This window comes from Schistocerca gregaria, chromosome 5, assembly GCF_023897955.1.
Source record: "Schistocerca gregaria isolate iqSchGreg1 chromosome 5, iqSchGreg1.2, whole genome shotgun sequence".
In the NCBI taxonomy this organism is placed as follows: Eukaryota; Metazoa; Arthropoda; class Insecta; order Orthoptera; family Acrididae; genus Schistocerca; species Schistocerca gregaria.
The window spans coordinates 605248877-605266035 of NC_064924.1; the positions used below are offsets into that span (position 1 = coordinate 605248877).

At 41.1% G+C, this 17159-nt stretch overlaps 1 protein-coding gene across 1 annotated transcript in view; it reads right to left on the minus strand.

The window, feature by feature from the left end:
* The window catches only part of LOC126273420 (uncharacterized), a 60214-nt gene extending 54011 nt beyond the window's left edge, over positions 1-6203 (minus strand). Inside the window, exon 1 of the mRNA XM_049976972.1 lies at positions 6137-6203. Within this exon, the coding sequence (XP_049832929.1) occupies positions 6137-6203 (67 nt within the window). The remainder of the gene's footprint in view (positions 1-6136) is intronic.
* Between the last annotated feature and the right edge of the window lie 10956 nt (positions 6204-17159).

The window sequence follows — 17159 nt, forward strand, 5'->3', positions numbered from 1 at the left end:
TCCTCTTTGGACAAAATGCACACAACCTCCGTCCTACAGGAAACATTAATCCATGCAGTGGCAGGGCAAGAGCAAAAGCAAGACGTCAGATAGCGATATACACTCCTGGAAATTGAAATAAGAACACCGTGAATTCATTGTCCCAGGAAGCGGAAACTTTATTGACACATTCCTGGGGTCAGATACATCACATGATCACACTGACAGAACCACAGGCACATAGACACAGGCAACAGAGCACGCACAATGTCGGCACTAGTGCAGTGTATATCCACCTTTCGCAGCAATGCAGGCTGCTATTCTCCCATGGAGACGATCGTAGAGATACTGGATGTAGTCCTGTGGAACGGCTTGCCGTACCATTTCCACCTGACGCCTCAGTTGGACCAGCGTTCGTGCTGGACGTGCGGACCGCGTGAGACGACGCTTCATCCAGTCCCAAACATGCTCAATGGGGGACCGATCCGGAGATCTTGCTGGCCAGGGTAGTTGACTTACACCTTCTAGAGCACGTTGGATGTACCGTGCACTATTCAGTGTCCCCTCGACGATCACCAGAGGTGTACGGCCAGTGTAGGAGATCGCTCCCCACACCATATGTTGGCCCTGTGTGCCTCGGTCGTATACAGTCCTGATTGTGGCGCTCACCTGCAAGGTGCCAAACACGCATACGACCATCATTGGCACCAAGGCAGAAGCGACTCTCATCGCTGAAGACGACACGTCTCCATTCGTCCCTCCATTCACGCCTGTCGCGACACCACTAGAGGCGGGCTGCACGATGTTGGGGCGTGAGCGGAAGACGGCCTAACGGTGTGTGGGACCGTAGCCCAGCTTCATGGAGACGGTTGCGAATGGTCCTCGCCGGTACCCCAGGAGCAACAGTGTCCCTAATTTGCTGGGAAGTGGCGGTGCGGTCCCCTAAGGCACTGCGTAGGATCCTGCGGTCTTGGCGTGCATCCGTGCGTCGCTGCGGTCCGGTCCCAGGTCGACGGGCACGTGCACTTTCCGCCGACCACTGGCGACAACATCGATGTAGTGTGGAGACCTCACGCCCCACGTGTTGAGCCTCCCGCATGCCCACTATACGCCCTCGCTCAAAAAAAAAAAACTGGCTGACACTGACGGCGGCGGTGCACAAATGCTGCGCAGCTAGCGCCATTCGACGGCCAACACCGCGGTTCCTGGTGTGTCCGCTGTGCCGTGCGTGTGATCATTGCTTGTACAGCCCTCTCGCAGTGTCCGGAGCAAGTATGCTGGGTCTGACACACCGGTGTCAATGTGTTCTTTTTTCCATTTCCAGGAGTGTATGTCTCACCGCTTCCGAAAACTTCTAAAAATCAGTTTTCATTTCTTGGCGTAGGTTACATGTGCAAGTAGCGAGAACATTTGTCTCAGTGTAGACGTCCATGTGGCTGATAGCTTTGTGGATGCTTACAGCATCGACCAGCAGCTAACGGAAGATTACAGTCTGAAGTATATGGTGCTGTATAGTGCTACCACCTAGTGACAAATATTGTAAATAAGTAGCTGCACAGGCTATTTCAAGTAATATTTATTAACATCAGAAATGTTAAGTAACTTAAATAATGTGATGTAAAAATAAATAAGTAAATGTTGTGTCAAAGTATACATGTTAATAAGGACGGGTAGAGGAGATAAAGGGAATAGCATTCTATGTGAGCACCGAAAGAGAAATAACTGGTTATTATCATCCCTTTTAAGAGTATTCTTTGTGAGTATTCTTCTTGAAGTCATGCAGTGTGGTTGTCAGTGAGCAGACATAAATTCAGCCCCTAATTTACTGTGTATAAAATAACATTTCTGTGTTGCCAGTTAGATCGCAACAGTACGCCGACGTCATGGAATGTATTAGGCAACTTTTTATCCTGCTTAACACCCGGCTGACGTAATGATGAAATAGACATTGCAAATTGGTTCGCGCTCTTGCATGGATAGCTAAATAAGGAAAGCGGCAGATTACAACGAGTACGGGCTGTTGGATGGAGCTAAATATCTAACTTACTGGAGCCGTAGAAATTACTTAGCATCAGCAGTACAGACACAAAACTGCTCACCGACCTGACTACATATCTTAAATATTTTTGCCACAAGTGTTGTGCAGACAGATAATTTGCTCACAAGACGCTGCTGTTCAAAGATAAGTGTTAGTTTTACTGAATCTAGCTTGTCTCAATGTGTGGTTTTATTTGAATAATTATTCAGGCAGTGAATTTGCTTTTACATTCTTCATTCAGTTATTAATGAATGTCTCCTAATCTTACATTCCATATGTTAAGGTCAATTCAGATGTCACAGCCAAAAAAGCAGAAGCAGGTACCAGATAAATTGAAATGTTCAATATTGGACAAATATAGTCGACTTTTAAACAAGTAACGGTTCAAGATATATTTAAAACGATTGGTAACCAGCCTTACGTGACAGTTGTACGAAGTGTTGTAAAAGAGATAATAAAGCTGCCTTTAAAATGTAACCATCTGAATTCATCGTTATTTGCGGATGCACTATGGTGAACTAATTCCAGTGAAAACAGATTCTTTTAAGACATGTGATGAAGTTAAGAAATTAATTACGCATAGTTTACTTTTCAATGACGCATTTATTTAACTCTTCTTAGTCATATTATTACTGTAAAGCAACCTTCATTTGAAAAAATCAAAATGTTAATCGCACAAATAATCAAACAACCAGCCAGCACAGTGCAAGTTGTATCTTCAGTGCAATCCAGGTTAATCATATATTTACAGTCTGTGAGTTTTTTAAATGAATTTACTTAATACTGTGTGTGTTACATGTTAGTATCGTGTGTATGTGTATGCGTGTGTATGTGTGTGTGTGTGTGTGTGTGTGTTAGTGTGTGTGTGTTATTTTTGTGTATATTATTTCATGTCCAGTAGCTCACATACATCATTTTGTCGTTTGGTGCATAGATTAACACTGCTTATTGGGCAGCTACTAGTAGCGCTATAAGCTGTCGTTACCATGTCAGTCCAAAGCCTCACGCTTTAATATCGATCTAATTAGTTAAGGACTAGTTAAGAGAAACGAAATGCAGCTTAGTCACCATGTTCCTTCGCTTTCTTTACACACGCTCCTTTTCTAATAGATATCTAACCGCCTCCTACCACCCAATCCAATTCGCTTTGCCCCCTCCCTACCCCTCCTCTTCACCTCTGCCAGCCACCTTTCGCTCCCCGCCAACTTTCTTTTCTTGAGCCACCTCTCTTTCTTCAAAATAGGCATGCAACAGGCATGGAACTCCACCCCACAAGCTGACATCCGGCACCTGTAAAACGCAATGCCGGCACCTCTTCATGCTTGCATGTAACACACTGGCGGCTACACCGGTAATTAATGTAACAGTATTTCACATTCACAACAAATTATCTGGTGTTTTGATTAACGAGTGATCTTCCAAAGTTAATCATTTAAATATCTTAATTAGGCAAATGTAGTCCCGAATATTCTGTTACTGTACATTAATTAATTTTTTTGTGTTGCGATTTTTTTCCGTCAATGTATATTTCAAAACGTAACGCTCCTTCCACACTCCCTTGGGGCAAGCACGAAATTACTTTTACGCCTAAAACCTTCTCTCCATTCTGAATGGCATACTGTGTTCCGTTTTCTAGAAACTCTTCAGTCCAGACAGGCAGTTGATCTGATATTCCATTCGCTCGTGTTTTGTTCATTACGTGGCTGTGCGGTAATGTATGGAATGCCTTACCGAAGTAAGGAAAACGGCATCAACGTCTGGCCCTGTATCTACTGCTTTCTGGGTCTCACAGACGAACAGAATGACCTGGTTTCACAAGAAAACCAATTTTGATTCATACAGAGAAAATCTGTGGACACCAGATACGTCATAACTCGCGAGCATAAATCACGTTCCTAAATTCAACAAGAGATCGACGTCAGGAATATAGGTCTATAGTTTTGTGCGTGTGCTAAACGACACTTCTTGAAAACGGGAATGACCTGCGCTTTTTACCAGTTATTAGGAACGCCTGGCTTCTGTAGAGATTTGCGGTACACTGCTGCTGTAAAAGGGACAAGTTCTTTCACATACTCAGTGTAGAATTGAACTGTTGTTCTGTCAGGGCCACTGGACTCTTCTCTGTTGCTTTTCTGTCCCTTGGATACGTATTTCAATATGCCATTTTAACGCCCGGGAGGCAATTTAAAGGGGGAATTACAGTGTTGCCTTCCTCTGCGAAACAATTTCGGTAAAATAGGTTAATTATTTGAGCCGTCTCCGTGTCATCCTCAGTTTCAATGCAATTATGGGCACAGAGTATGTGAGTGGATCTATTTGAGTCGATTATTGATTTAACATATGTCATAAACCTATTCTGATTTTCTATCAAGTGTATATAAAAGAACTAGTCGATAAAGTTGAAAATTCAGTGAGACTTGTAGGGCATAGTAATGTTGTATACAGATAAGTCACGACGCTACAAGATTGTAGCGGAATGAAGGTAGGGTCTGGTGTCAAAATTCCGGAACTGTACCTTCCTAGAAAAGCCAACCAGTATGTTGCTTCCTCCGATGTATATCTCCGAAAAGAGGATAAATGTAAAATTAGAGAAACCCGAAACCACATGGAGGCTTACCAGCAATCGTTTTCCCGTGAATGACGCGCGCCTGGAACAGGAAAACGGCGGAGGGACAGTGGGAAACGAACTAGCCTCCTCCACACACCTCAAGGTGGCTTTCCGTGGATAGATGTGGATACAGATGTAGAAGGTCTCTGGATTATATGTTCTTTCATGACTGTGTGACATCTTAAGATGAAAATGTATATTTCAGTCGAACATAAGGATTCGATGAGTTGGAATATATTGTAGGTAACTTTATTATTGTTTGAAATTTCAGACTCTAATGCAATATTATGTTACCAGATGTTATATGTACCTTATTTGTAGCGAGATGAAATTGAGACAACCCAACACTGGGAACAGTTATTTAATCCATTGGCCACCTGAAGATGAATGTGGTAAGTCCTCTAAATGGGTCATGGGGCAAAGTAAAACGTGTCTGACTTAGATTTGTTTTAATTAATATTTTGTTGTCATAAACAGTCGATGTTTACTGGCTTCATTCGAACGTAGCCGACACAAGGTCACGTGGCTATATTTTAATCAAAATATGTTTCTCGTAAGCTTGCAGTAGGAACAGTTTCTGGAGTGTACAGGGCACCGCTGCCTTCGGTACCTGGAGTTGACTTTATACTGGTCTCAGAAAATTCTGTCCCAATGTTCCGACTGACTCTACAGCCTTTAAAGACACCAGTTGCTTTCCTTGTTTTTAACGGTACCAGTAGATGTCTAAACAACTTGATTTTCTATAAATCGCTCTGAACTTTTGTTGCATTGTGATTTGTGGTTTTGTCTTAGCCAGCCACAGAACGTATCCTATTCGAAGCACTGACGCCGCCATTTTAAGCTTTAATCGACAGTGGTGCTCTCAGCGACAAGTTCTGAAATTGAGACACTCCATCACGGAAACTTAAAGAAATCGTCATGGCACTGAAAACACATCATAAACATGTGCAACAAGTAAATTCTCTTAGCAATTTAGAATCAGAATAAATATTTTGGGACATTCTGTATATTGTGACACAATGAAATTTGTACACCATCCTGCATGGCATACGGGTTGATATTTCTGTAATAACATAGTTCAGCTAGAAACAATACTTTTGAACCTAAACAGAACCAATTCTTTTGCCGTCAATCTTCTGATTGGTTTGACGTGGCCGGATGCAACATCCGCTCCTTTGCTAACCTCTTCATCTCATAGTGGTCCGTCCCCAAACGCCTTCATTAACTGTTGGACATATACATTCTCTGTCTTCCTATATAATTCTTGCCTTGCACGCCTGTCACTGATAACACGAAAGCTCTTCTGTGATGTCCTATCATCTTGGTCTAGTCATTGCTTACCATATATTCCTCCCGTCGCCGATTCTGCCGAGTAGGTATGAGCCTTGTGCCCGCCCTGATATCGATCCCGGTACCCGTGGAAGCTGTTTGCTTGCGCTGCCGAGTTACGGCTTCTCGGACGTCCACTGCGGTTGCGCACTTTCAGCGTTTCGAGGAAGATATAGGCTCACGCACACCCCGTGGCTGGGCTGCCAGCTCTGGGGGTCGATTGCTGCAGGTGGGCGGGGAGTTGGCCATTAAGACTGAGCGGTGCCTGGGATCGTGGCTTGCGCTGTGTAGGGAAGCAGCATACTCACGCCTTATAAAATTCACATCAGTCATTCCATTGTGTGCCAACCTAGTCCGCTGTAACTAGCTCTGACGTCATAAATGTTGCGCAATACTTTAAAAATCAAGTAAATAACCTGAAACGTTTCTAGCATGTCAGGAGTAACACAAAATCAATATGTGTTGGATATCACTTCAATAACTTTAACCATTTTCGAAATTTGGATGTTGTTCTGTAAAAATCATTGGCGCAACATAAAAAGAGCTAGAAACTTAAAATTTACCTTTAGATTCCTTTTGCACAATAATTTAGTAGAAACAGTATTCTGGATCTCACAAATTAAAATTTTAGTTGAAATTCATTATTTTCTGGTTTTTGTCTTAGAAATTAAGGAAGCAAGATAGATTAAGTAGGCAATTAAATAAAGCTGGGATGTTTAAATTTAAGTAGAAGGGAGATTCGCCATAATCATAAAAATGTGAGAAGTTTCAATAGAATAACTATAAAACTATAGCTATAGCGTATCTCCAAAGCGCAAGTTCAGAGCTCATCTACTGCGTGTAGTGTAATTAAATTATTTCTCTCGCCCAAAATATTTGACTTCGCCACGTCATACTTTTATTATGATTACTTACTTGTGTGCTGATTGCACAATTAAATTGATAGCCTCATCGGCCATCAGCAAAGGAAGCAACGATTTATTCGATAACTTAAAGTGGTGCATTACTAGGCCAGCGGCTAGTCGGGAAAGCAGATTTGATCAGGCGTTCCCTTAGCCGTCCGCACCGCGGCTTTCTATGTAAGAAAGCTGCGCGGGAAAGAAGAAGATCCCAGTTCTCTCCAGACGCTTATTGGCGCACCACCTGTGTCGGGAGTTGCTTAGCGTCGGTATCATTGCTATAAACAGCCTCGGATGCCGTAATAAGTTACTCGGGATACGCGTAACCATGAAATCGTTTTCAAGTGAAGTGTTAATTCTGAGATAACCTTAATGATCTATCTTCAGTTTGCCTATGTCATATTTTCACGTGCCGCCGCATGAAAGACATTCTACCATTATTTAGCGTGGCGTTTGATGAACTTTATCATCAAATTATGGCAAGCATTCACTTAAACATTTAATTTGAACAGTTATAGTGGCATCAGCGCATTAGACTCTGAATTGATCTGGTATTTGGATTGTGTGGATTCTTTTTGGTCTGTGACTTCCAAAAGAGAATGGTTTTTGATTATGAATCCCAGACAATCTCCTAATTCCTCAGAGCTACAAGCTGTAGCTATAAATGCATTTCTCAGATGAAGTGGGCACTAGGAATTCTAATTACAGGCTTCACGTTTTGATAATCAGTTTCTGGTTTCCAATATTGTAGTTAGAGAACCAGTGTTGAGAACGGCAAACAGCATAAATACAAAACATTTATTCTATTATTCCACCCTCTGCCCCACAGCTGGAGTGTCATGGTGGGCTGTTCTCTGGGTTTGGATCGCTGGTATTTACAGGCTGTCCTTAGTAAAAGTTCCAGTTTCAAAGAGCTGCAGGAACAGAGCCACTGGTCAGAATGACCTCATATTTGCACAGCATATTATTGACTCAGGGGAAGATTGGTTCAAATGGCTCTGAGCACTATGGGACTTAACATCTGTGGTCATCAGTTCCCTAGAACTTAGAACTACTTAAACCTAACTAACCTAAGGACATCACACACATCCATGGTCGAGGCAGGATTCGAACCTCCTACCGTAGTGGTCACGTGGGCAGGGGAAGAAAAAGAATTAACCAAAATGTTACTAACAGATCGGAATATAAACGTTCAATGTATATGTTTTATGTGAAAAATCTGTTACTAAAAAGCAAAATGACTGAAACCAGGTTAGTAGGTACTGAGAGAGCTTACAGGATAAGGTTATGATTGTGAATGGGGCTGTAAACAGTTACTATGAGTTGCACAATCAAATAGACAACTTTATTTTTCTGAGAACCACTCATTTACATATTGATTTAAAATATCACAACTAAACAATACGGCTGAAGGCCTAGTTAAAGAACTTGAGATGCTTTCTGGTCTGAGGGCCCAAAACCACACCAAAACAAGAAAGGCTGAAGGTCTGGCATAGAAACAAAAAGCAATTAAAAATAGAAGGTAATTTAAAAAAAGATGCAACTGAAAATAATTAGCGGCTGATGGCCTACACTGCACATCTAAAGGACAACTATAATTAAAAGACACTAATAAACAATTTGTCCAACCAAGAAATTTCTTTTTAAACTTACAACAGAATGGCCAGAAGCCTACTTAAAGGCTCAAGGCCACAAACAAATTTGAAACAATGGCTGAAGGCCTGAACGACAAATCAAACAATTTAAAATAAACCCCTTATTTCGTAGAAAAAAAATTCCTTTAAAGAATACACACTGCTGAAGGCCTAATTAAAAGGGGTTCATGTAAGTCCTTGTCTAAAGCCACAAAAAACACATCGAACAACTAACGGCTTAGGGCCTGCATTACAAACAATTTGAGATAGAACTAAACTTAAAGAAAAACCTTTTTTCTTTTTTAAAATAAAATCAGCCTTCAAAATTTTAATTTAACACGGCTGAAGCCCTTTTATGTAAAATTCAAAAGGAACTGAATAACTACGTGGTCGAACGCCTCGCACATTACTTCAAACTAAAATGAAAATCACAACCTAAAACTATCAGAACAAGTGATGCTCAGAAGTGCTCCAAGGGTCGGCCTGAGAAGGTAGCTCAAACGTAAGGCGAGGTGAGACAGGTAACCAAGAGCTGAAGTTAAATAATCGGACGGCAACGCAAACTAGGGATGGCCAAAGGACCGACCAACAATTTAACCAATACACTTCCGCCCGACCAATGGCACAACGATGGAAAATACCGGCTGAGGACGAGGATACGAACTGCACTACGTCTTCAGATATTGGCGTTTTAAAACAGCCAAGGGAACAATAACCACTCTAAGCTAATATGAACCAAACAGCTTAAAAGGCTGTCGAACAACACGCCGTGCCGGATATCATCTACACGACGAGAAAAGGCACACTTGCTAACGATTGGGGCAGGTAAAAGTGTTGTTAACGGCTACAGGGCAGAAAATACCACTGGTGCACTTCACTGGTACGTAACAGTCAATTTAATAATTAATCACAATGTAGGAAGACGACTGCAAGATTTCGCCGACCCCAACACATTACACGTTGCTGCTAGCCCGAGCGGCCCAGGGAGCAACAGCCCGCAATTGAACGAAGAGATGTCACAATAGGTGAGGCTTCGTAACAGGGTAACTGATCACTCAACTTCAGCGTCCAGGTTCGGTAGGCAACGAAGTTTGTCGCTCGTAGCTAGCGCCTCACGATCCAACAGTGAGTGCACGCTGCCAGCAGTCTCGGCCTGGCTTCGTGCCGCAGAGAGTTCCCCACTGCTCTGTCTCAACCGACTCACTACCACACACCACACACCACCAGCACCACCAGGAAATACTAGCGGACACACCAAAGGTAGTATGATAGTACTAGTATCGATAAGCGCTACTGCTGCTACTCAAGGAGGCAAGCCTGCAACGTCGTTAGGCCAGTGAGGAAGGAAGAAACAAGACCCTACTCGATGCGACTAAATGCCAAAGAAGAAACGGCATGAACGCGAGCAGCACACGGCTCAATGGCATCACCTTTTAATTGTCCAGAAACCAAAATCCGCATAAATGGAAAAAAGACATTGTAACTGTCCCGAGAATGGCGCAAGACGTTTTCAATATTCTGTCCACCTTTTTCTGCCACAAGTTGAAATCGAGAAACAGCAAACTCCGCGACAGATAGGTGTTTCCCGGGAGTCATATTCGGAATGCGTTGCTCAATGCTTGCCTTCAGTTAAAGCTCGGTCGTAACTGGAAGACTGAACACGGCTTTCAGATAACCACACATGGATTAAGATCAGGTAATCTGGGCGCCAGGATGCAGTGAAATGACGGCTGACAATTGTAGCATTCCACAATGAGATTTTCACTCTGCAGCGGAGGAGTAAAGCTACGAGGACGGGGCGTGAATCGTGCTTGGGTAGCTCAGTTGGTAGAGCACTTGCTCGCGAAAGGCAAAGGTCCCGAGTTCGAGTCTCGGTCCGGCACACAGTTTTAATCTGACAGGTTTCAATTCTAGAATTCCTGAAATGCCCCTGCACCACCTGCTTCACTGACTACAAAGCACAGAGGAGCGCCATTTTGCGTAAAAATTATCCTACCCACACAGCCGCACTGTTGAGGGATTGGAGTGCAAGAAAGACATTCGGGAAATTCCCTGTGCAATGCATGTCTGCACACCATCACTCGACCCCCGCTGCAGTGCTGTGGCCATATCTTCGACAGACGTCGGATCAACTGCGTTACTCCCTTGCCCACATTCACTTCAAAAGACCCAGTCTTTTCGAATTTTGTGACCATTTTTTCAGGCTTTTCGCAGACACAGAACCAGTGCCTTTTTAAGTAACCATCAATGTCCGAAATTGCTGCAGGTCTACTGGAGCAGGAGCTTTACCAGCAGCGAGCAATCCTTCATGCACGCAGTCATTTTGGGTGTCTTGAACAGAAAACTGAGGAACAGTCGAGTGCCGTGGGTCTGTTAGTGTGCATATTCTGACGCTTACAGCGGTATATATTGGTAAAATTTTCATTAATTTATTTTTTCCTTTCTGGCTCCATAACGTTTCCGCTTGCCTCAGTTATACGCTGATCAGACCCAAACTCTCGCAATAAGGGGGTTGGAACCTCAGCTACCAATGGTGAGGAAGGATGGATACTAAATAATAAATTAAACGTTCTGCTTTCGCCTGTTGTACAGAGCATCGGTTGGTTATCAATAAACACCAGTGGTGAGAGTATATATCTGTTATGGCTAATTGCTAGACTGCAAGACGAGCTCCAAGTTCTGCAAATGGCTTTTTCTGTTCTGTTTCAAATAATTCACGTGTTAACTTGTGGTAGATTGAGCAGAACTGTAGCTGAGGCCATTGATAATGTCAATTCTTTGGTTTATTTCCATATAAACTTGGTAGAGAATGAATTATCAAGTAGAATTAGTAATGGAATGACTAGTCAACATGCCTACTTCGTTCACAGTCATGGTGGGCCACTTGGCCTCTATGTTGAGGATGTCGGGATAGCTATGTGAACTCTTTGTCTCGGAGTTACCGAGCTGGAATCTGTAAATAACATTCTAGATCGTATGCGTCCATAACGCCAGCCAGTTTTTCTCTTCACCAGTAAACCCAATCTTTGTTGGTTTAGGCAAATTACTAGAGGTGTACCAAATTTTCTGTTTAGTGATGAAAGATATGGCTTCCGGAAATTCAGAGCGAGCGAAACCTTCTGCAGTAAAAGGATCACGCGGCGATAGTAGATCTAAACAGCACTTGGGGTCGTTTAGTGCGGGACTGTCCTGAACCAAGAGACAAGGAAAAACGAAGCTGCTCCTTACACTAGGAAGTCTGGAGAGTCCCATGAGGGTTCCAGTAAGAGCCGCTTCCAGTGCAGGTTTTCTCTTTGCTTGCACCACTGTCAATCTATGAAGGAGCTTGGGCTCCGCTTGAGTCGGGTAGCAAAATCCCGTTGCTCGACTATCAGTTGGTATAGCATGTATCATTAGATTCGTAGGCTGCCACGTTCACGAAAGATACTCAGGCAGTGTGGCAGGTTAATAACTAGTTCTTGTCGGTGTTGGGTGAAATTTGTGTAAATTTGGTATTTACTGGTTATCATGACCGATAAATATGACTATTGTGAATGATCTGTCGTCAATCCTACTGCTTGGCTGTGATTTTTTTTAAAGAAGATGGTGTGTGTTTTAGGTTGTACAACTAGACAGGTCTTTTTCAAGTTTCACCCTAACAAAACATATTTACAGTGTAACAATAATTATACTCAAGGGGTGTGTTACTTCAAGGGGAAATAAAACTTTGAATTTCGATCATTTAGGCGAGACTGGAGCTCCGCAAATGCTGCAGATATTTGGGGAATTTTCCAACGTACTAACTGATAAATTAGGAATCACTGATAAGATTGAGTACAGTTTTCAACTCGGGACCAAATCTACGCCCACCAAGCACCTTATCGGTTTTTATCCTCCAAATATAAAAATTGCTTACAATCATCGCTCAGTTGATGGAGGATAGCGTGGTTAGGCCTCATTGTTTTTCTAGTTACCGACACCAGTACTGAGCATTATCGTCCAGTAGTTGATTACCACTCCCTTGATCAAAAGGTCCTGTTAGAATAGGTTCCATACCCTAGTAGCGGGTCACTTCAGTTCCTGGTAGAAAACGCACTGCCATCAGCATCAATGCTTTCTTACCTTGTAATGTCATATTACAGCTGACGCAATTACACTTGTCGCATTTCTCTGATATCAGCATCACCACGTCCTTATCAGCAAAGCCATACTGGAAATCAAATCTGGCCACCTGTCTGACTGGGAGAGCGGGAGGGGGAGGGGGTGGGAGAGTACGAGTGGGAGGGCCCATGCTCCAACCCCCATGCCAGCACTTGGCATACAGCTAAACGCGATGTAGTGGAGAAACAGTGATAGGGCGACGTCAAGAGAATAATGTAATATGTGACATGACGACCAACACCATGAAATAAGTGAAAGGCCTAAAATATAGAAAGTTTTGACAAATACATTCGCATTGCTGACTTCAAAAAATCCTTTTGAAGACTGGCTCACCAGTCATGTTGATAAAATTAATTTCAGGTTTTACATACAATTTCCTATGGAATATTGGAATGGATAGATACCATGCTTCGTGCTTCCCTATAAATAACTAAAAACCAAAATTTGATTATAATTAATAAATAATGAATTAGGAATTCATATTTGTCGAAAATGAATTGTACTTTAAATAAAATGCCGCAAAACCTTAAAGCACGATATAAAATCAAGTCCTCTTCTACATCCCAGTGACTTATGGTCATCAGCAGGTGGCTACTCTGTAGTAAAGGAGCCCACTTCGAGCTTTACACCACAATTTATTATTGTCACCAAGAGATGACTCCACTGTAGATAACGTGGATTATCTGTTTGGTGTACCATGAATACACTCTGTCGCCAACAAATGAGTGTATATCGGAAACAATGTCTCCGCTGATAAAAACGATAACTGCTTCTTTCTGGGACCAATACTTTGTTATAGATTCAGCAGACTCGTACATTATTAATTTTACAGATCCATGGTGGTTCTCAGATACCACAATAGCCTTGCCAACCGTTTTACATGTGAATGATGCTTGTCAAGTGTCACAATACTCTAAAATGGATGTTAAAGTAAGTTTACAGTGTAAATAAAGTGCAAGTGTCATACTGTTAATTTCCAAATACAGGGTGTTACAAAAAGGTAAGGCCAAACTTTCAGGAAACATTCCTCACACACAAAGAAAGAAAATGTGTTATGTGGACATGTGTCTGGCAACGCTTACTTTCCATGTTAGAGCTCATTTTATTACTTTGAAACGTCCCCTTTGTAACATTTATACAAGGCTGTGCTTAAACTGACACACAATATCTTAGTGGATTTCTAAGCAGTCTTGAAGAAGTAGTGTTGTCCTTCCAGCGAAAGACAGTGCTGACTCTTGACATGCAGACAGGTAACAGGCCACAGCAGAGTCAGTCGACGTTGAAGACTATCGGTAGGTAGGTCATCACAGAGCAGACCCACTGTAGTCCTGGTAGAGATTACTATTGGTGGGCCACCAGAAGTGCAGACCCACTGCAGTCCTTGTAGAAATAATGGTATTGGTGGGTCATCAAAGGTGTAGAGATGGCCAACAGCCATCTGTTTGACTGTGCAGGCGCACAATCACCATTGAAGAGTCTTGCCGATAATATAGCAAGTCCATAACCACCACTTGTGCACTCACAAAAATTGTTTTTGAAATGTCCTTACAACCAGCAATGCTGTTATCCAGTCCCTTACTGAATTATTAACACACATGCAAACACTGTCAGTCCCTACTTCTCACATATTGTCCATATACTATGACCAACAGAAATGTGTGCAGTGAAATGTAATTTACAAGTTACTTAATTTGATGAACTGGTGTTAGTTACAATTTTATAACATAAGAATGCAATAGCAAAGGTACAAAATACATCTTTAAAGAACTTAACAATATAGATAACATTTGCAGTAGTACAGGCTTTACAAAAGAATCAAAATAGCAAATACATCAGTGTTACAAAAATTACGACATAAGTCCATACATAAAAGATCAGTAACTTTTGAAACATCAACTTCACACATGAGCATTAAAACCAAATTGAATAAATAATGTCTAAACATCTTTACAAAGTAAATAACATATTGTTGATGTAAATTATATTTGAGGATAACAGTATTCCTCATCATAGTGAATGTAGCTTAGTATTAGAAGAGAAAAAGTTCTATGAAACAGTAAACAGAGACAGGAAGAAAACAAATACACAAGGGTACACAAACACATAGTGGGATAACACAAAAGGAAAGGACAGGGTTTGTTTTACTGCAGTATTTTGCAAACAAAACTTTCTTTTCTTCTCGGAGATCTCCCTTCGTTCTTCATTATTTCCAAAAAGTCCTATCTATACCTGCTTTCTGTACTTTTCTCATATAACCTCTCAGTGCATTTCTTCAAATCCATCGCAACTCATTCTCTTATATAGGCTACCCCCTCTTAAGCTAACTTAAATCTACTGAGCTCAGATGCTTAACTAAGGGACGAGGCAATGCAGCAGAACAAAACAATTTACACAAACAGCAATGATAAAAAAATGGAAATTGGCAAAAAAAGGCAGCAATATCACAAGTAATATAAGGCAATGCGCACAAACAAGAAAAATAAATCAGTAATAAAATTGGCTTAACCGAGTAATACAAAGTGACATTCAGTAGCACTATGAATGGCAAACAGCCGCAGCAAATGCTATAACTTATACCTAAACATGACAAAGCTCAAGCAGAAAAAATGTTACACTAAAGACAACAATGCAGATAAGGACAATGTCTATTCACATCTTAATGTCTATGCAATTATGTCCAAGAGGTGCACCACAAAAACTAATGCTACAACAAATTACCAAGTACTTGAAAAGAAAATTATGTATACAGTTACTGTTATTAGTCGCTTCTTATTGCCCTTTCCATTCCAAGAGCTCCTTTTTCAAAGAATGTGGATCATAAAATAATTATTTAATAGATCTGTCGACAGAAAGTGTTCATAGAAAGTGTTAGCAAATGCATTTAATTTTATAAAACCAATGCTGCAGCACAGCTGGAAAACAGATATCAAATGAAATAAGCAACTATGGAAAAGCATAAAAATATCATTGAATAGTCATGTGACATTTCATAAGTTAGTAGAATTCTCTCAACTCTTGTAGAAAGACGTTAGTTATAATCAGGTGTCAGATGTAAGTATCTTTCTCAGTAATGAACTTGTCGTATTTGCGGTGCTTTCTACAAAGGAATGTGAAGAGCGAGGATAATGGCCTTTTTTTTACCTGTGCCTCTGAAAGGCACACACTAATGGCTCTCTTTTGTCAGGTGGTTGTCGCGCAGCTGGGTGCCCATGACGCATTACGTGCAGGTGGTCACTTAATTGTCTTACCAAAATATTTACGACATTAGTTTCCGCTACAGTCTCATATAAAAATATATTCACAGGTTGAGAGTTCGCGTTACAAATGTGTGGAAAATAAAATCCTATAAATATAATAGTGTCCAAAAAATTTTCGCCACCATAGTGATACATTCAGGCATATACACACATTTCATGACTCTTAAAGTACGATTCTTGGTTTCCAACATCCTTTTTCACAAAACAGAGTCGCTAACCACTACTCATTATTTCTTACCTTATTACAAATATGTATATTCGTCGACACTTCTTCAATATGTCATCATAACAGATACGTAGCATAACCAAATAACTCATATAGCATCAGCTTAAACATACTTCAGCAGCATAATTCACATCGTCGTCGTAATAATAACATCATAACACCTCAGTCAACTCTCTAAATCGTCTTAGCTTCCTCCAATAATTTCAAAACCTAAAAAAAATTCTCTGCTCATGTCAAAAGTGTTAACTACGTCAAACGTACTTTAAACATCATGATCCCATACCAAATACATCATTCAAAGCTCTCATAGCATCACAATGGTTCCGAAAAAAATATGAAAGGTTCACACAGTACAGACAAAATACAATTTCATAAGTGTGAAGTTACCCAACTGTGTAATTACGTAAACATCTGTCACTGATGTAGTAAAAAAAAAGTTTGTCTCTCAGTTAAATTATCAGATAGCTGTGTAATTTATGTGTTAGAGAAATATGGTACCGATGTGTAAAGTTGTATAAGTAAATACCATATTAGCTAGGGCTCCTTGTGCTTGCCAAACACATGGTACACAAAGTAAGCGTGTACCCCCCTGAGGATTAATGTGATTATATCCTCAGATGTTACAGATTACAGCAATGGAATGAAATGTATCACCGAAAACCTTTGTATCATTGTACTTCAAATATCTTTAAAAATAAATGTTTTAAGTACAAAATTAATCACTCAAATACGTGTACTGTAGCGCTAAACTGTGCGTCTTGTTGTAAGATAATCTATGTGGAAGTATCGTAGTTATCGTCCCCCCGAAAGCTAAGTTCTGCAGAAGTCAATGTACTTACCTCGTGATAAACAAAAGTGAAATGCTTTGCGTATAGATATCGTAGTTACTACGATTATTGCTGTGATGAAGTAAGTACTGTACTGTAACGTATTGTTGTGCTACAGAAAAGGCTGTCTCATTGTAGCTATACCACAAAGTTACTACTAAAACATGTTTTCCTTTCCAGAAGAATTCAGAAAAACTGTGCAGATATAAAACAGATACACCG